Source organism: Phalacrocorax aristotelis, chromosome 3 (assembly GCF_949628215.1).
Source record: "Phalacrocorax aristotelis chromosome 3, bGulAri2.1, whole genome shotgun sequence".
Taxonomy (NCBI): Eukaryota; Metazoa; Chordata; class Aves; order Suliformes; family Phalacrocoracidae; genus Phalacrocorax; species Phalacrocorax aristotelis.
Window position 1 is genome coordinate 74,207,618 of NC_134278.1, and position 20,651 is coordinate 74,228,268.

At 37.7% G+C, this 20,651-nt stretch overlaps 1 protein-coding gene across 6 annotated transcripts in view; it reads right to left on the bottom strand.

Annotated features, from left to right (window-relative positions):
• Window positions 1–201: 201 nt before the first annotated feature.
• The window catches only part of UTRN (utrophin), a 390,409-nt gene continuing 369,959 nt past the window's right edge, over window positions 202–20,651 (bottom strand). For all 6 annotated transcript variants that reach the window (XM_075088021.1, XM_075088020.1, XM_075088019.1 and 3 more), the window contains 6 exons: window positions 14,833–14,991; window positions 14,166–14,409; window positions 8,370–8,478; window positions 6,816–6,902; window positions 3,967–3,989; window positions 202–2,391 (listed from right to left, as the gene is read on the bottom strand). In XM_075088021.1, coding sequence (XP_074944122.1) covers window positions 2,383–2,391; window positions 3,967–3,989; window positions 6,816–6,902; window positions 8,370–8,478; window positions 14,166–14,409; window positions 14,833–14,991 — 631 coding nt within the window. In that variant the 3' untranslated portion in view covers window positions 202–2,382. The remainder of the gene's footprint in view (window positions 2,392–3,966; window positions 3,990–6,815; window positions 6,903–8,369; window positions 8,479–14,165; window positions 14,410–14,832; window positions 14,992–20,651) is intronic.

Sequence of the window (20,651 nt, forward strand, 5' to 3'; positions counted from 1 at the left end):
AAAATATGCACAGATTTATGGGGAGAACACTGCTTCGTCTCATTTATAAATGCAAACCACACTCCAAAAGTGCTAGCACATAGAAATGGACTACAAGAGCACTCCTGTGTTAAAACTGATCTCTTTCAGAATGAAGTTTTCAGCATTTAGCCATCCCTGAAGACCACAAAACTTGAAAGAACTCCGTACTTTTTTCTCATGTTACTGCAATATATTCCTTTTATTTATTATTGTCTCAGAGGAAGAATGTTACAATGTAGTGTTTGAAGTAGCATTTACTTGGCAGCAGAGGACAAAGGATGCATACAAACACAGGCAGAAAAACAACTTTATACATAACCTCATATCAGAACAAAAAAAAAGCCACCAAATTCACTACTGAGACCTCTTTTACTTATGTAGGGGGATATTTTTAAGGATTCTTTGCCTAGAGCATGATGTAGCTTGATAAAAGCGAAGTACTTTGCAGAGAACATAATATAAAGCTATTTCCAATACTACTCATGAAGATAGGTCTGAGGTAGAAAGGTGGTCATGGCTTTCCTCTTCTGCAAAATGTGGGTTTTTTTCTTCTCAAAATAACTACACTATTTTTTTTTAACAGATGAAGCATTTATAGGAGCCAGCATCTTCTCTTCCCACCTTGACAATTTTGCTCCACTCACGCAGGAGTAATATTTAGCATTTATATAGAGCTTTTCAGACACTAACTAAGCAAGCCCTACAACACCTCTGAGAGGTAAGTACTATCATCCCCATTTTACAGATGGAAAACCAGAGGCAGAGTGGTTAAATAATTTGCCAAAGGGTTCAGAAAGAACTGTCACCGGAGCCAACACTAGAATGTGGTCAGCGCTGTGCCCAAATCACTCCTTGAGCAGCAGCACCCAAGAGCGAATACTGTGGGTGCAGGACAATCTAGCTGGCAGGACTTCACAAAAACAGTAGAAATTCCTGACCTGCTGTCTTAATGTCCCCTAGCATTTTTTCGGTTGCAGTAGAGAATTTACAACTCTTCCAATACCATTTTGAGATATTTTTTTTTCTTCAGTAATAATTAATATCACAGTTTAGTTTCTCTCCACTATACATGAAGTATATTGCATGCAGTTTTACCAATTAAAAGTATGTCCCGATTTTAAAGCAAGTGTCCATGCAGTGTTGTAAACTCTGAAGGCATTAAAATCTCTTGTGATAATTTTAAAACTTGAGATCAGCTGATCAGTGACATAACCTTCCCTAATTAACCTTACGTGAAGTACATAAATAAATGATTTCGAAGATAAAGATGAGTTGCAAGATTACAATGCCAAAAGGTAATATTTAAGTGCATTGCAGTTTTGAAGAAAATGTTCCACTGCTAATAGTATTGGAAAGGGCTTTCTAATTGTCTCTTCATTTCCAAGAGGCAGACAAAACACTGGTGTGTGTTTAGATCATCAGAAGGGGATCTCATGGAAACCAGCTTTACTTCACAGACTGCAAACTCCAAAACTTGAAGCAAGTTTGGCACAGCAGGGAACAGTGAAGTTTTGTCTCTCAACAAAGTTGGGAACGATTACACTAACGCAGACCTTACTAAAAACAACTTAAGCTATCATCTAAGTCCTCTTTTTAGCTATCTCCTGATTCAAAATAAAGTAACACTTAAAAAATAATCCTCCAAGTGGAGTGTGTTGGCTGGAAATAACGAAAAGAATGTTAAAAATACTATCTTGGTGCACGAGGATGATGATTATGACTCAAAATGAGAATTTACCTTGTTTAATGGAGTTAAAATACTGTAGCTTTCACCCAACAGCAATTTTTGTTAACCAGTAACAATAATGCAGATTATGGGAACTTCATATGCCAATCCTGAAAACAATTCAAGGGTACTCTAAAATCCATGTGGTTGGATGGTTAGCATATAAATAATCAGTACAGAATATTAAATGTGTGAGAATATAACTAAGGGTATTTTACAACGTAAAAGAAAAGAGCTGAAAGGAATGTATAAATGTAACATTTTGCTCCAAACTCCTTACGCAGTTCTCTTTACGATTATCAAAAAGAACGTATATAAAGCCCCTGCGCCCCTTTTCCCGCGGCTGTATATTTATACAAATCAGTGACAAATACTCCACTGCTCATTAATTTACAGTTGCATAGAAAGGGAAGAAGAAGAAGAAGAAAAAAAAAAACCCCAATACTATAAAAACAACATCCTCGTCTTTGGGTATTCAGTGTTTTACTATTTCAAGTAGAACACGCAGTCAGAGCAAACAGCATGTTCCAGGGTCCCATGCAGCCTTCTGATGAAGTGGAACTCGCGACTGGTGGTTTGTAGAAAAGGGCTGTACTGCACATCAGGAAGCACTGGTCAATGTCCAAGTGAACGCTTCACATTGCCTGTCATGATGAGAAATAACCATGTCAGTACCACATTAACATGCACAGAGAAAGCTCTAAATACTCTGTGCTCAGTCAGTTAAGGACTCCGGTATCATCTTAAAAAACCACTGTACTTTAAAAATTTAGACGTATTAGCCCAAGACTCGGCAAATCACTGAGTCATGTAGTTAAGAGAAACCTTGTTTTACTATACTGCAGTCTTTAAAATTCTTGTGGAGTAAGGCCCAGAGGATGTTAGTCTATAGAGCAGTAAATATAACTTGTAGACTCTCCATGTTCTGCACCCATAGAAAAAAAGTTTAGGCAAGCTACTGTCCTATCTGAAACCTAAGTGGTAAAAATTGAGAATATACAGAGTCTGGATTTGGACTTGGCCCCTTCAAAGACGATGCTTATTTCCAGGCTCCTGCTTCAGGATTCTGTTCCTGAACAGACAAACGTGCCTCCTCTAATGGCACATTCCAAAAGGAAGGGTAGATTTGCAGTGAGACCATTTGGGAATCATCCTGTATTTGAAAAAATAATCAAATGCTTTTTCAGGAAAGTTAATATTATTCACTGGTAACACCAAAAGCTCTCTCTGTGCCTGCTTAGAGGAAGGATTTCTGGAAAATGCTAGTTTAATTCACTAATTTAACTTATCCAGAGACTGAAACACAAAGTCTGAGTTAACTGAGTGTGGGGCATGATTCATCCTATTCTCTTTAGGAATTCCTGTTTGGGAGAGCAACCCTACTATCCCAGATACTGCGGTCCAAGAAAGCCTTTGCACAGCAATACTTCTGAATTTTTAGATATTCATTTTGGGGAGGTCTGACCTTGCAAACTGCGGATTAAGGGACAAGGTGAAGCAATTTGGGGAAGCAGACTCTTTCCCTACCACTTAATTCTTCTCAAGTCTCACACAGCAATTTGTGGAAGTCTTTAAAACTTAGTTAACAATGAAAAGAACTCTACAATGACACAAGATTATGCCATTCTTTATTTGTCACCTGTGGACTCTAAACCTATAGCAAGTGTTCTTCCTATTTCTGTTACTTATAGCAGAAATTTAACTGGCCGTTGATACCAGTTAGACTTTCCAGTAGCCAGATTGCTGCTTTCGGTTTCTAAAGCGGTTGCCTACTGGGAGAAGGTATATTAATCTAATGCCTAAGATGCTGTGTGGCTCTCGACCTTCGTGCCCTGGTGCCCATAGCTCTTGGAACTGAACCAATGGACACCAGGACACAAGGAGATATGGAAGTCTTTTCAAGAACTAGTTTTGGTCTTGCAGAGAGCTGATGCTGGCTTAGAACTAATTGGCCCTGATAGATTTGGGCTGATTCCATCTGGTCAGCAACCCAGAACTGCACACCATAGTATCTCTGGTAATGCGTGAACTAGCAGGAATTGTCTATTAACCGGCATATTCCAGAATTTAGCCTTCCTGTTACACTGGTCTAGCTTCCAAATAGACCTCTAGGGAAAAAACACAATAAAAAAAACCCTGCCACTTGGCTTTAATGGAACTTTTACACTTTCTGTACTTTGTTTCCAATGGCTATGCAAGCATGTAAACATGTCTCATACCTGTGGTCTGCCAGTGAAACTTGCTGCAAATAGGAAAAACAAAAGAAAGTTAGAAATGTACATGGTTCTGCATCTTGGTAGTTTAAAAACAAAGGAATCTTTCTGTTCTTATGTAGTACATATTTTCCTGAAACTGGCTATCTTAAAAAAATCAACATTTAACTCGAAGTGTGTTGTAATGGTCTATACATAACTTTCTTTACAAATTTACTTTTCTTGTAACAAGTTTATAGCATCACGAATATATAGATTATATTAATTGTTCCTTTTTTACCATTTGCAACCATATAGATCTCTGAGTGCTGAATGATAATATAATCTGTTCAGAATGCCCTGGAACTCACTCGGATGCAAAGGCAAGAATTCTGCCCAGTGTTGCACACCTGCCTAGTTCTGAAGGCCAACCTCATAAACAAGGCAGAAAAAGAGGCATTATATCCATTATCAAAGGGTCTGGGGACCAAAAAAACCCCCCAAACCTCATTAAGAGCAGTGCTGGCCTTACTATATGAATAACTGATTCATAAGGGATATTTGGACTAAGTGGAATTGCTGATTTCAAGATTAATTATAACTTGAAAGCCATCAAAACAAATACAGCAAATAAGAAGACTGGCTTTATTTTACAGTCAAGATGGGATAAACATGACCTATGTAAGGCTCAGAGGCTCGGAACTGTCCTTAACAAAAGCTGCGGCCAAGGTAGGAGAGATCAGTAGTGATGAGGTGGTGGAAAAATAGCTTTTGTTTGTTTTAAATGTACATGATACATTGAACATAAGGGATGTTTGAATAAAATTTAGCGTGGGTATAATTAAAAAGGGTAAGAATATTATTTTTTAAGATCAGGAATACAGTGATGCTCTTAAAACAGATTGCCTAGGGAGTCCGTGGAGTCTGTGTGACTGGAAGTCTTACAGAACAGGCTGGACAACTGCCCATCCAGAAAAACAGATCCATCTCAAATAGCCACAGGAAAAGATAGTGGACTAGACAGTCTATCATGATCTCCCCCAGCAAAACTCATTGACTTTAATGCACTCTGTTGAGAAGACCAGACTAATAATCCTCATTCCAGGCTTCTAAACCAGTATGTGAATCTTACGTGGTTAAAAAAAATATACTCCTAGTAAATCTCCTAAGTAAGAGATATTATAGAATGACAGAAGAGCAAACATAGCTTGTACCTACTAGATAGGGCATACTGGTGTGGTTTGATTTCTACAGCAGCATGTCAATGACAAAGGGAAAAATCACATGAAATTTGAAACTGTGACTTCTTTTAATCCTAAATGCTCAGAAATGCTTCAGAATATGAGAGGATGTGGGGCCACGGTTTTCACTTGCTGTCCCATTCTCCCTCATCTGGGAATATTGTTTTACTGATGCTGGATTTTTTTTCCCCCCGTGTTTCCTGGTAGTGGAGAGCAGACATCATTATCAAGCTTGCCCTGACACAGGAATGCAAGGGAGTATTTCTGTAAATTTGCTGTAAATTAATTTGGGCCAAATGTCCAGTAGCTGCTGTACTGCTTATACATGCAAGACAGGAATTTGCAAAAACAAAAATTGATACTTGACTTGCATTTTCTCTACTGATTTGTATACATACACACCCTTGAGCTGTGGTGAGTAGCTCCGCTAGCTGTTGACTTCAAGAAGAGATGCTCCTTAGAATCAAATCCTTAATTTACAAAGCAATGGGCTCCGAATTATTCAACTTACTGAAAATATCAAAGGACTGCCTAAACAAAACCCTTTTTGCTAGATCCTAATTTGCTTTCTCAAAATGTGCAAAGTGCATCTTTGATGCAGTTCTTCACAGCCAAGCAATGTACATGCAAGACAGAAAAGGGGTACTTTAATGAAATTTATTTACAAAATAGAATAGAGTTCAAGCTCGATGCTTCCAAAAGGACTGGGCGTAAACACCCTCCCTCTCACCTGTGCCTTTTAAAACTGACCATCGTTATTAGATTTCATTTGAAAGAACTGTTGAAAATTTAAGAATATATCAAGGTTTTCACTACTGTTTTTCTAAGGCAAAAGAGCTGAAAGTGATGATGCATATGTATGCATGAATTTTTAAAAAAACAAAATACATGAATAACAAAGTGCCACTTCACCTCCCCTGCCAAAACCAACAATCTGTATGAAATACTGCTGGAACCAGAGAGAGCTGCTCACTCTTGTAAGTGCAGTGACACTCTGCAAGGAACAGGATCAGTGGAAATGTGAAGTATGCCTGATATAAGCCATGCATAGGAAACCAATTGGTTTTCCTTTTGATCTCTCTTTAATTAGACATTGAACAAAAAAATATCAACTTTCAATGCTTTTAAGCAGGTAAAGGTGTTATGTGCTGTGTTAACAGTTATTTCCTCTGGTCAATTAATGACTAGTTCAATAACTAGTTCAGGCAGTCAGGGTTGGGCTATGGCCCCTCCTGTTGTCTAAGGCCTTTTTTTTTTCCAAGTTATATTAGAGAAACAGCATTCAGAATTTCTGAATCTACATTCACTTAAGTTCTACATAGGTTTGTATCAGCAGCTAATGGGATTCTACGTCTCTTCTCCCTTATGTCGGCACAGCTGGAAATTCCTTATGGAGCTCCAGGCTTTTCTTATAGTGAATCACTTCCACTTAAAACATGAGAATATTTGCTTATTTACCTTCACAAATAGTGTTGGTTGAGGAACTTTAAAGAACAGAATTATGTAGCTTGCCTATCTTGTCAAGAAATCTGAGAGAAGGTTTTTTTTCCTAGTCAACACCACAAGAATTACCTTTTTTTTTTTTTTCAAAGACTGCCTCAAATTCAATACTAAGTCATATTTTGTTACACTTACAGCAGCAAGCTGGAAATGTGCTGTTGATTTGCTCCATAACATCTGTTAGATCTGTGTTGGTATCATGAGGTGGAACTAACAAGTCATCTGCAGATATGACAACAAAAGAGAGCAATGAATTTAGTAATGAGAGGAGAAAAAAAGAGTCAACATTATCAAAGTCATTCTCATCCAACCTTCTAGTTAAATACTCCTTTATATTTCAAGAGAAACCACTACCTGAAGCCTTTGTAACTTACTGTGCAGGAACTGTCATTGATAATTGCCAGCCTTGGGAGAGGAGGTGAAAGTTATATTACTGATTTGCAGCAGAACTCATTTCTCTTTTATTAAAGCTTAACAATTGCACCCAAGATTTAACCAGAAGAAATTGCCAAGAAGGAGCAGTATATAAGAATTTACAGTTAAAATAAAAGGTTTACAAGATGAGGAAATTATACTCAGTAGCTGCTCAATTAAAATTCTGTTCCATTTTCAAATAATTTGTCATGTAACTTTCAGAGCGAATACACCATTCTTTTTCTGAAAAAAACATTAATCTTTTGATGGTCTTTATCCAGTATGCACCAGCAATTTTGCTAGTGTCCTCCTTGCCATTTTTTTTTTTTAAATGCTGCTTAAAATTAGCCAAGGAAATGGTTAGGGAATACAACAGCTCTGTTCCTGGCAGTGTTATTAGACAGCACCTCTCATAAATCTACCATTGCATTAAATCAGACTCCAATAAGTTCCATGTATTTCCAGATAAATTAAAGTAAAAACACATGTCAATGCTGAATGAAAACTTTTCAGTATGCAAGAGTATATATTTCCTGTTTTCCATAGAAATAAAATAATTTTGTCATCTATGACACAAAGGCTTGAAAAAAAAACAGGGAGGAAATTGCACTTAAGATAATTAGAGAAAAATCTTTTCCTTTTTTCCCCTATTTTTGAGCATTCAGTGGTCTGTGGTTATTTCTGCTAATTCCCAGTGGAATTAGTGAGTTCTGATATTGGAGAATTTAAAATAATCTTTCAAGAGAGAAATCCCCCTCACATGCAGAGGCTGTATACTGGAAGACTCAATAATTCCTTAAGTCATTGAGGGGTGGGGTTATCAAAATATCAGGATAAGCAGAGGATACCCGTGAATTTTTAAAGCAGCCATCAGGAAGCTTCGATTACAAGCTTTGGACATTTGTTCCTGTATCTGACAGATTACTTGGGTGCATGTGTGTATTGTAGGACAAACAGCTGTTGGCTATTTCAGTCCAATGAAATCTGGTTCCCCTTTTGGTGAGGATTGATTTGCCCACTAAATTCACTTGCTCAAAATGGATAAGGCCAAGGAGTCTATGGACAGAAATCCATAATTCAGAGTTACATGGATTTTTGTGATACTGCAGCTCTTTGCAAGTGTGGGGAAGCAACAGCTCCAGCAAGTCTTGTTTCCAGTAGCATCACAAAGATCAGTTTCTTTTTATTTATGATTCTTTTCAGGAAGAGGCCAACAAAACTACTCAGCAGTCACCTGTAGACCCACACAGCACATTATCTGATCAAAATACTTACCTGTCTGATGAAACTGTGAGCTTGTCTCTTGCTCGAGTGGGTAGCCGAGGGCAGAGTGCTGGGGTGAAGCACAGGGGGAGGCGCCATTAACCCGGGCGTCTGACTCAGGCTATAATAGAGACAATAATACCCAAATTTAGATAAATCTTATCTATAGAATTTAAGTGTTGGCTTCTGTGCATTTTTCCTGCTCCTTTCCTTTTTTATGTGCTCTTTCTCGTTTGTTCTCCAAACTATTGAAAGTTGGCTTAGGTCTATACAACTTCTGGGGGGGAGAACCCTAACTGACAACACGTTAAAAGAAAATTTAGGCTTAAGTGTGATTCTTATGAGTTGATGGTCTTTTTAAAAACAATGTTCTGTTGCAAGAACACACAATAGAAACACAGTGTCGTGTACAACTCAAAGTTTGCCAAGGCTCTCGGTCCAGCTATGCAGAAAGACTACACAATGGTATCATTTGGGTTGTATATGTATGTACAGATATAGACATAACAGAGGACATTCAGCTAAGGTCCCCTAAGAAGCTTTACTAGGATGACTGATCATGCTTAGAAACAGCTGTTAAACTCCTTCACAATCAAGCTGAGTGAAGACAGAAGATTCAAGAGAACTTTGTTACATCTACAAAGTGGTAGCTAGACATTGCTCCTGCTGACGCTGATTCTCAATAGTGTAGAGGACACCAAATTTATAGGAAAACTATGTACTATGTAATCTCCAGAAAATTATTAGGAGGAACTGTGTTGTAGGCAAGTCTTTCTGGACTCTTAAATTTACCTGAAGAATTAAACACACAAGTTCCAAATTACATTTAGCTACAACCATGTATGTGCTGGAGATTATGTATAAGTATACATATATGGACATGAAATAAGAAAAGACCATAAGACTTCTTCACTATAACTGAGAAATATCAGAAGCGATCTTGTTCAGGTATTTTTTTCCCTCTTTTCCTTCCTTCTTGTAAGAAATCCTTTGAGGAAGAGAGTAGTAACACAGTATTTGAGCTCCAGAAGTCATTGCTCCGAAAAACAGAAGCACGTGAAACAGAATTTACACCTGAGGGAGTTATAGAATCTTAGCTAAAATGGTTGCCCCTATCATTTATCTTTTCGACTGCAAATCATCAGATTACTTCCAGACAGCTTAAAGAGCAGATTATTTAAGTAAACCTGTCAAAAGCAGATACAGAAGTAATAAAAAAAAAAATAATCTTTTTCTTTAGGATCTTTTTGAAACCGACACCGAACAAGTACCTATAACATCTATGAGACTTAATGTAAAGAGGTAATATAGAGAATGGCAGTTAATTTGCGCACAAGTTTGCTCCTTTGCAGAGCCTTAAGTGCGATATTTCATTTTTTGAGACAACTTCAAGGTAAAAAAGAAAATAAATCTTCAGCAAAACTGAAGACTGTTGTACAATGAAAGATACTTTTTCTTCCATACACAGTGGTAAGAAACAGAAGGAAATGTCTCCTTGAGCACTCAGCAAACATCTTTTTTCTCCTCCAAGTCTCATCTCTCTTTCAGCATGACAATACCAACTTCCAGCTCTGACAAAGAATAAATCAAGAAATACTGTTCTACATATAGAAGACAAAGAAAAATATAAATGTTTTCAAGCCAGCCAAGGATTTTACCATCAAGAAACTCCTATGGACAGTGAATGCCTATCAAGTAGTTAAGTAATTTGCTATCCTGCATTACACTTCAACCCAGCTACCGGGCCTAGGTAAAATGAGTGTGGTGCCTTTAAATAGGCCAAGCCTGGGGTAACCAACTCTGGATAATTCTGTATAGCCAGGAACCTCTGTTCAAGATGGTAAAGAGATGAAGCCAACTCTCCAAAGGTTAAGAGTTACTTCAGTACAGAACAACAAGGCTAACTCCAGCACCAGAGTGGCTGCTTGCCCACCCACAAAACAGATGGACAGAAAGAATTTGAATCATCCAAAATACAGACTTGCACCTGGACTGGATCTCTGTCCCTCTTCCAGCAGCAACTGTGAACAAATGGTGCAGAGGTGACTTGGGGTGGCTGAGGAAGGAAGATCAGTGCTGGTCTTGAACAAAACTGTGGTACAGCAACACAGAGACTAGATCAAGGATAGTGAGGCACTGTAAAGTCAAGATCAATTAGGATAGAAAGGCGATGCCTACGAACTGAAATGATGAGTTAGTAGTGAAGGTTATTTAGTACCACTTAGGAGTACAATTGCAAATGACAAAAAAACCTTGCACAGCATGAGGACTCTAACAGTGGATAAACTGAGAGCAAAAAAAGCATGCATGGAATACTTTACATTGATGTAACATATATTGCTGCAGCAGTCAGAATGAAATATTGCAGTTGGAATAAAAAAAAAATACATACACCAAAAACCTCACGAACTAAAACAAGAACCTAAAAACCACATGCTCTTCTAATCAGACGACAGTGTCCAAGTACTTCATTTTCATTTAATTATACTGGTAAATGTTACACTACACAGTTCCAGTGGCGGCAAGAACAAGAAAAGGCAAAACAACCCAAAACCCTCTTCTTCCAAAATCAGGATGATACAGTTAAGCAAATGAAAAGTGGGGTTTGGAGCAGAAAGGGAAGGGTTCTGGTAGTGGCATAAATGCCTTAATATAATAAATAGATACTGAAAAATGCAAAATCATTGAGGATATAGGTGCATGTATTTACATGATTTGACAGCTTTACTGGGACAGAACCTGAGGAAAAAAAAACAACTGTAGAAAATCATATTCTGCTTGACCCAGTTGTGTAACATCTACAAAATCTGATCACTTCCTTCATCGACCTCCTTCAGGCACCATAAAGTTCATGCCTTCTTATTCAAAACCACCTAGAAGACAGCCCTTAAGCCAGAAACCATAAGAAAATAGCCCCAAATGTTACTACACCCCTGTTGCTTCTTCCTGAATAAAAGCAGAGGGTTTGAGCACACCTCTACAGGGATGAGAGGGAAGTTTCAACTCCAGTGTCTGGGAGCTTTCAAGCTTCTTTTTTACGCAAAATCAAATAAAGATACAAAGGGACAGATAAGTTCTTCTCCAGAAAACTCTGAAATTGAGGGATTTTTCTGTGTTACAGCAGTTTTTAAAGCATTTCAAGTGAGACGCTTATTTTAACCAATTTTGATCTACAGCACCTTATTTAACTGTCCCTCCCTTCTGGTGTCTTTCCCAAAGAATAGCCTGAAGTGCTCTGTGGCTTAATGGGTAGATGAAACATACCCGTTCTTCCCTTGACTTCTGTTGCTTTTGGTAAAAAAAACCAACAAAACAAAACAGAAAACTCCCCCCAACCTCTGAATCAAAAAGGCCATTCCCTTTCCACATCCATTACAGATGTTTCTTCTTGTTCCAGACTTATTGTCCCATTTTCTTCTTATTCCAGACCTACTCTCCCAGCCACAAAAGAAACAGTCTCTTCTGCTCTTTTGATAAAACTCCTCTGCTTTCAGTTGGAGAGGGAGCTGCAGTTCCTATTTACTCTCTTTGAGAGTTTGATCGTATAGCCATTGACAGATGATTTTAGCTCCTGTTAACTTCAATATCAAATCCAATATGAAACCCTTATTCACTAGCTCAGACAAGCAGAGAAAAATCCAAACAGACTTTAAATAACCTTCGTAACAAGTCTTACTTCTACTTTGCACATGCATTATCTAAAAGGGCTGAAGACAGAAAAGTGTAAATGGATTTGGTTTTTTTTCTTCTCTGTATGATTAACATGTTGATATCAAAGTTGTCACAGGTCAGTTCTGTTTCACCTTCCTCTTTGGCACTATAATCAATCAGGCAGACAAAAATGGCAACATCGTGTGACAGCCACCAATCCTTTGGGCTTGCTAAAATAAAAATAGTATCGTAACCTCAGAATTGTTACCTGGAGGAGGCAAGCATATTTCTGCTAAAGCTGCTCCCCAAAGAATGTCGTAGAATGCTCTCATCTAGATTAAACAGTTACTACAGGGAAGTTTCTAAGTTTCATTAATTCTCTACCCAGATATCTGTATGTAGGCAGACTTACTCCATATCTTTCAGACAAAGAAGTCCCTGTATTTTCGATTCAGTGGCAAGTTACAAAGCTAAACAACAGTCAGCAGTCTGAGTGGAGAAGAGAAATGGAGAGACATTGTTGACAGAAGACAAACACAGATGGCATGAAATGCCAGTCACAGCAAAGAAATTGCTGTAAAACGATAACTATTATTACAGAAATTACAGAGTAGTTATATATTTTGACATTGGGACTTACGAGAATCTTCTACTCAAATCATCCATCTCATTAATGAGAAAAGGTATTCCTTATATCCACTACAAATAATTGGGCCAGCCAATAAAAGCAAAAGAAACAAATAAATATACTTAGATCCTCAGCTGGCTTCTAGCTAATGTCCTTCCTCAAGCAGTGAAAGAGGTAAATATTATCCACAGCTACATTAGAGAAGAGAGATTTTTAGAGGGTGAACGTGTTCCTGCTTTAAGCACTAAGCTGAAAGTGACTGTGGGTTTGGCAGAACTTCTGTGCTTCTGTTCTACAGCTGTTTCTTTGGAGATTTTACACCCCTCTCTGAAACACCTAATGCTGCCCACAGTTCTCAAGATATTTATTTTGTGAATGACTGTTAACAGTTGCATCAGTTGTTATCTTCCCTGTTAAATATTTAAGCTACTCAAATACTGATTAAAGATACTAGAATGACATTAACAACAAAAACACCCTGCTAGAGGGCTAGGGAAGCCATTGGAACAGATGCATCTTATTGCTATTCAGCCAAAACTGCCTAGAAACATGACAAAGCCAGTGAAACAAACAAACAAACAAACACACACTCTCATCACAGTGATAAAGATTATCATCTACAGTAGGAATTTATGCCATTTTGATACCTGGTTTATGTGATGTTTCTTGGCTTAGTTAAATCCTCTACTATGTAGAGCCTGAATCATGGAAGGCACGAATCATTTGCCTTACTGGACTCTGACCCAAACATAACAATTACTTAGGAGGAAACATTTGCACAAACTTCTCTTCATCATTCAAGCTTCCACACACGATATAGTACAAACTAACATTTCTAACAACACCTTGCAGATGTTGCTGCTGTTACTTTTATAATCTAGATGTGCGTACGCTGACTTAAAAAGCAGTCATTTCTTCCCCCAAAGAAACCCTGCAATCTCTAGCCACTGATATTTGCTAAAAGGCTCTTGCCTTCAGCATTACTTGTGAGCAGACCATTTTGCTGTAGCTTATCTGTCTAAATCTGCTACTCAAGAGGAACTGGATTTTTAATGGCATGAATTGCTCCTTTGCATTTTAGACATATCTTTGGCTATGGGTCTTTGGCATGCTAAGAAATATTTCAGTAACTCACCATGACAATAAAGAAACAAATTATTTAAGGAAAAATAGGAAAACTGAAGTCAAATACAGGCTGCGACTGGCACTACTATTTGGAATAGGGTATATATATTCTTCCCCCGCTTTTTAATTAATGAAAATTTTTTGCATACTTTTGTGTTATTCTCAATATGTCAGAAGTTACTACGATCACTCCAGCACTTGTAGTCATCTTGTGCTCATTTGACTTTCACCATGGTTTATACTAGACGGTAGGAAAGAATATCTCTTAATCCTAGAAATAACTAAGTGCAACAGACCAAGCTAGTGTGGTGAAAATATTTGCAGTAAAATTCCAGTGCCTTTGTTCCACCAAGAAATCCATCATGCAGAAACAACATGGGGGAAAGACATCAGCGTATACTTACCTGCTCAAGTAGCTGCCGTAGCCGGTGAAGCTGTGACTCCAATTGTTTATTGTGATCCTCCAGTATTTGCATCCTTGCTTCCAGGCGACCTTTGTGTTGCCTCAGGAGTTTAGCTTCAGCAATGAGCTCGGCATCTTCAGAAGCATGCTGAGGTGACACAATGGAGTCAGGAGGTGATGCAAGAGGGTTTATTCCTCTCCGAAGGTGTTGCTCCTTTAGTTGCTCATATTCTATCTGCAGACTCCTGGTATATTGAAAAGAGGAGGAGAATGATGACTTAAGCAAATTAAAGCAAAAAACATCCTTAGATCAAATTATGTTATCACCACCTCCAACTAGAGAACACAGGTAGCTCATACAAAGACAATGTCTTGACTGGGTTTGTGGGGAAAAAGCCTATAAAACAAACAATAAAGTAGAGGTGAAATGAAGGTATTTTATCACAGACCCCCCCTCTTCTACCTAACAGCATCAAACTGTGCATGACATATGCCTCGATATGTTTTTTCTTTTTTGTGTGTTTTTTTTGGTTTTGTTTTTGTGTCTGTCCGTCCCGCCCCCCAAATCATCCATCTCTTCTCATTCTCCAAGAACTGTACATGGTTAATGGATGGCTCAAACAAAAATGAGGTGACAATTCAGACACCAGGTAGGATGATTATGAGACCTTTGCTCTTCCTCGAGGTCAGCAATGATGCGCTCCAACTCTCCTCGCTCTTCCTTTTCCACTGACTTCAGTATCTCAGCAGGACTCTGTGGCTGACTCACAGGTGACTCTCCGCCCAGCGTCTGACAATACTGCTGGATAAGGGCATGCTCATCCTCTCTAGGGCAATAAAATGACACAGATAAAGACAGAGCAGTAAAACATTTATTATGTGAGCAAACATCTTTGTCAAGCTGAGGGTTTTTGTTTGTTTATGAAAAAGGACTAAGAGAGCAGGAATCTAGCATATAAGTCTCAGATCTGTGTGCCAGCAAATTGTATTAAAATTTTTATGAGTTGTTTCTAAACAATACACTACAAAACCCATGTAAACATACAATGCACAGGAAAAAGACTGATCTGTAGTAGTGTAGAAGACCAGCTTACTTTAACGTATGCATAAGGAACAAATGCTGTTGGTTATTTGAAAAGAAATAGTGAAAGCAAGAATCTGAGACAATATAAACAAAAAATGACTGATTTGGAAAGCCTTAAAAATAAATAAAACCAAACAAGCTATCTGATAGTTCCTTTTTTTTTTTTTCCATAAATAGGTGACATTTTTAATAGTCTTTAGAAAATAATTTTGGTGTTCTCAATTTACATAATAAAATTAGAGACAAAAAATCCCCACAGAATTCTTCAAGAAGTCATAGAATAATGAATTACCAAGTATCTAGCTAACACTCTGCACAGCACAAAGGGACTGACAAGGCTGCAAAAATAATGCTATAGGTTTTGAATTAGCATTATATTTCCAGTTTTTTTTCCCTTGTTTTGATATACACATGTGGTACCTTGAAACTGTTCAAGGGTAGCAGATCTCCTTACAGATTGAGGAACAGGAATAACCTATAACACTGTCCTTCTCCCGACTCACACAGAAATTACCTTCTGGTAAGGAGACACAGACGTCCTGACAGTTTCAAATATGCTATAATGTCCAAATGAGTTTGCTTTTATATAGGTGCGTGTTTCTTCCCCAGTTGCTGGCTTTTCTCCATAAGAAAAGTCAGATGGATAGAAAGTGAAGGATACCATGTCCTCAGAATAGTTCGCTTGCTTGCTTAACTCAAAAAGGATAAATCAGCAGCAGAAAAACATACACTAGTCATGGTTTTTAAGAGAGAAATTGCTGCAGCAGTATGAATGCTGAAGAAAACCTTGCTTAAATTCTCTTCTTTGCTTCACTACAAAACAGAGACTGCATACCTTACAATACTGTGAAGTACTGTCCCTACAAACTTTATACTAAAGATCATCTACAGTTAAAGCATGGTCAACAACAGAGAGAAAAACACAAGCAGTGTGTGTGTGTATATATATATACATATTCAGATATCATTTAGAAAAGAGACTTCTTCATACTAAAAATATTTATTGTGCTGACCTTTTCCCTACAATTGTTGGAAAGAAGCAGCTACGAATTCTGCTATTAAGTGATTGCAGTCTGACATAATGAAAAGTATTCTCAAGGAGAGCCTTTGAAAGCACATACAAAAAAATTAGGAAGTTAATTATATGCAAAGTATTTATTTTCCAAGTAAAAGCATAACGGAGCTTTTCAAGAGGCTTTTAAAAATTGCCTGTCAGTCAATTTAACATCTTTCATCACAAAAGATCCAAACGTACAGTCCCATTTGAATGAATAGTAAAACCAGTTATTTAGAAATGTATAGCCTGGAAGAAACAAAAGTTATTTCTGTGGTGACAAATGAACTATAAATAAGTGCATGCACAAGTAAAACACATCAGGTGTTTTACAGGCCATGCACATGGATTGGGATTTTTCTCAGAAATAAATTCAAGCTCTTGGGGCAAAGGGAGTAGATGCCTGTGACAGGAACAAATGAGAGTTGCAAACATACTGTTTGTGTAATGGAAGACCCTATTTTATCCTGCTGAACCAAGATTTTTTTGGTAGCTCAGTACATCAATACCCATTTAAAAGCATCACCAGTATTAGAAGCAAGCCAAAATAAACACAGATTTAATAAAAACTGATTCATGGGGTCTCTCTCTCAGAAAACCACTTCCATCATGCAGCAAAGTGATGTGGTTCTTTGTAGTACTGCTTAAGACCACCTTTTTACTGAAGACTAATCCTGTGGTAGAATGAACTATTTCTTCTCAAGGATAGCTATTCACTATCTACCCAAAGCTATCATGTGGTCTTCCACTTTCTGACTTGTCAACGAGATTTGAAAATCTAGACTATTATAATCAAACAAATGTGCATCAAGTAACACTATACGTAAAAAACCCAAACCAAAGCAAAAGAAAATTATAGCCGGTGACAGTTCTACCCACTTCAGAAGTTCATGACATTCTATTCCACATAAGTTCATTTACGACATAAGGGTTAAAAACAGTCAGGTATGAAGACATCTCCCCACAGAGCTCTGGTTACATATCACTTTCCTTCATCCTAATGTTTGTGATTTACTACTGGTTTGCAGGAAGTTTACATGTAAAATTGAAACAGGAACCTAATTAGTGAGTTCTTCCACTTTTAACAATGAGTTGGAAGTTTAAAGGAAGTAATACACATTCCCTCATTTCTTACCTGTCTCGGCTGTAGTCAGTACAATGCTCACAAGAAGAAACAACAATACTGATCTTCCCACACAAATGAATAAATGTAATGAATTTTTCATTCAATATAGCTATATAATTAAAATACAATTGAGGTTGCATGTGTATTTAAGTCCCTCAAAAATACAGGGGATATCTGACAGTGTTAGCTGAAAAACAAACAGATCAGTGTTCCTTTTTTTCCCATTACCTACAGAAAAAAGCCCCTAACTGCTTTCTCTTCTCCACTGCTTGAGTGATCTCAGGGAAACATGTCATCACTTCCTTTGTTATTTTGCATTAGTCAAAACTTAAGCAAGTACTAGTGCAGTTAATGAAGTTTGGACCAGGTCCTGATGTGGTAATGAAAACTCATAGTACTTCTCCATTGTACCCTTTAACCATCTTGGTAAAAAAAACCCAACCCCTTATAATTAAATTTTTGCCAAAGTGAAGTAATCCCTTTTGGGGCTTCAAACTCTGCTGTCTGCAGCAGGGATCCTACAGCCCTGCAAAACGTGACTGGAACAGCTGCACTAAGCTGGGAAGTGCTGTCAATTCAGTGTCACATCTTCAGCGAGCACAGAAACAGTGTGTTGAAGCAGACTAGAGAGAGAATGCAGCTTTATCATTCAGTTTCAAAACACTGTTTACATATTAATTTAAATGATACAGTGTAGCTACACATACAGCCTTCTTTTGTGCAAGGGTCTTGATGTTGATCACGTGAACTTTTCCTGACAAGTAGTTTAGTCTGGTTGTTTTAATTAGGCATCAAAAAGCTGCTCTCTACATTTTAAGATGATGAATTAATGTATAAACAACTATGTAGGTCATCTGAAATGGATTTTTTTTTTTAATAGGGCTCTGTAAAGCTGGATTTATTATATTTATTTGAATTCATTAAATCTGAAATTCTGTCAAGATTATACATTAGGTGTAACTTCATTTTTTAATGAAACTAATAAAGCAAAGAAAGAGTTTACCCAGTTAATGCTTAGATACTTTTGTCTGTATTGTGGTCGAGTAGGTGAGATCAACACAGCTAAATACAAATTGTTCAGGAAGGATTCTAGATAATTTAATAGTTTGCACTCCCAATTATTCAGTCCAGAGAAAATCTCATTTCTCTCCTCTCTCACTGGTTCAGAGTCTCAGAGTCTGCACAGGACAGACTGTCAATACTGACTGATCTTTTTTGGGGGATCACACCTTGCAACTGACAGCAGGCTGGAGGAAGTGCCTGATAAAAGAAGTCTTCTGAAGGAAAAGTCTATTTTTACGATGTGTTCCAGCTCTGGTCTGTCTTGCAAAATTACTGGTTCAAAAACCCCGAACCTTAAACCTGCACCAGCAAACCTCATGACTAATTAAGACAGATTCATTAGTAGCACAGGAGTCCCAGGGCAGGGCTTCACAATGACCTACAACATAAGGGAGTGACACATGCTCTATGGCACACACACACTTTCATTTTGAGGAACCGGGACTCTCTTTTGCAGAATCGGTGGAGATGGCAATCAGTAATCAAAATAAAAGCACAACATCAAAATAAATTTGTCGTCCCTCTTGGTGGTTATTCTCCTGGAGACCCTGCATGCTTCGAGAAAAAGCTGGAAGTACACAAAGTCCTTCAACAGCAGAGACTGCAGTTGCTTTTCAGCATTTCACCATAGTAGAAAGCAGTAAAAATGACATCCCAGGAGGTCAGACTTGAAAGAAGTATATCTCAAGGGAAAAGAACACCCCAACAAGGAAACCAAGGGAAATGGCCTTTGAGATATCCTGTTGTTTTTGTTGATATGTATTTTCAAGAGGTCTATTCCAAAGCATGCATTATGCATGGAGGAAACAAGAGTCAATGTTGCATATAACTTCCCTTGCATCAAGACTACACTGTGGAAAAAAAAATTCAGATTTCCTGACAACGCTTTTCATCAGTGTATTATTTTATCTGATTAAGGAAACTGATTGTTAAATTAGATTTCAGATATTAAGCTGTGGGTATTTGTGATCCTCCTTCACTGATCATTTTAATTTTTCCTGTGGCTGTCCATGTGCACCATGCATTCTAGTCCAAATAAAGTGTATCTTGACCTACTGGTGCTATAAGAAATATTAGAATAAGGTTCAAGAAGGTACTCTAAAATGCTTTGTCTTTACCTTACTTGTCCAAATTTTATCATCATGTGGAACTGATTTCTCATTGTGACAAGTTGCTTTTTAACCACTTACATCATGTCAAAGTATTCAGGTACTACATACTGGGGCTCCGGTTTGACTTATGACACACTGAGTGGCAATGCCAGCTGAAAGTACCACTGCTCTTCACTGCTTGTTCCTACTCCTGCACCCGAATGCACAGCTCCCTAACAAATAAAATTTCAGTTGAGTGTAAAGTGGCATCAACAGTGCTGCAGACGTGATGATGACTGGTGGTAATCACATTAATGAGAAAAGATCTCTTAGTTATACAGAAATTATTCATACGATGTCCAGTGCACTTAACTTCAGTATGGGCTAGATAGGATAGTTTGCACATACACAGGAATAAGAGGGTTACGTTCTTGTCCTATTTCCTAGCAAAGTTTTTTGCCTTTTCATTCTACTACACCATGATTTGTCAAATTGTGAGGCACAGCTTTCTGTTAGGAAAACTATTTATCATTCTTTGTTGCAAAGTCTTCAATTCTTCTTTATGCTCACCTTCAATTGTGAAGAGGCCAGTCTGCTTTTGAGACATAGATGTTTTTGCATGAATTAAAGCCAAAGAAAATTCATCACGACAGTCTAGCCTAAACATTTAGAACTCCCTAATGTATGGAGAAGATGACATCAAGGAAGAACATTTTTGTTCAATGTATTTCTATCAGAAAACCCATGTATGAGATCATTAGAATGTTTGTAAAGAAGCTGGACATATTATAGTAGAAACTATGACCTTTTTTTTTGCTATCTACAAATATTTTTCCAATTGAGGAAAATGTGTTTCTTTAATGGAATTCGCATACCCTTAGGGGAGGGGACGGCTAGAAAGGCTTAGTTAGGGAGACAGAAGTAGTCATAATGACACTCAAGAGAACAGGTTAGTTAAAAACCAAGAAGTTTCTTTGAATGTTTTTTAACCAAATGGCATATTGCAGAACATTCCTGCAAAAAAATTCACGATGTTTAACTGAAGGTAGAAGTTCTTTTCTTGTCATTCA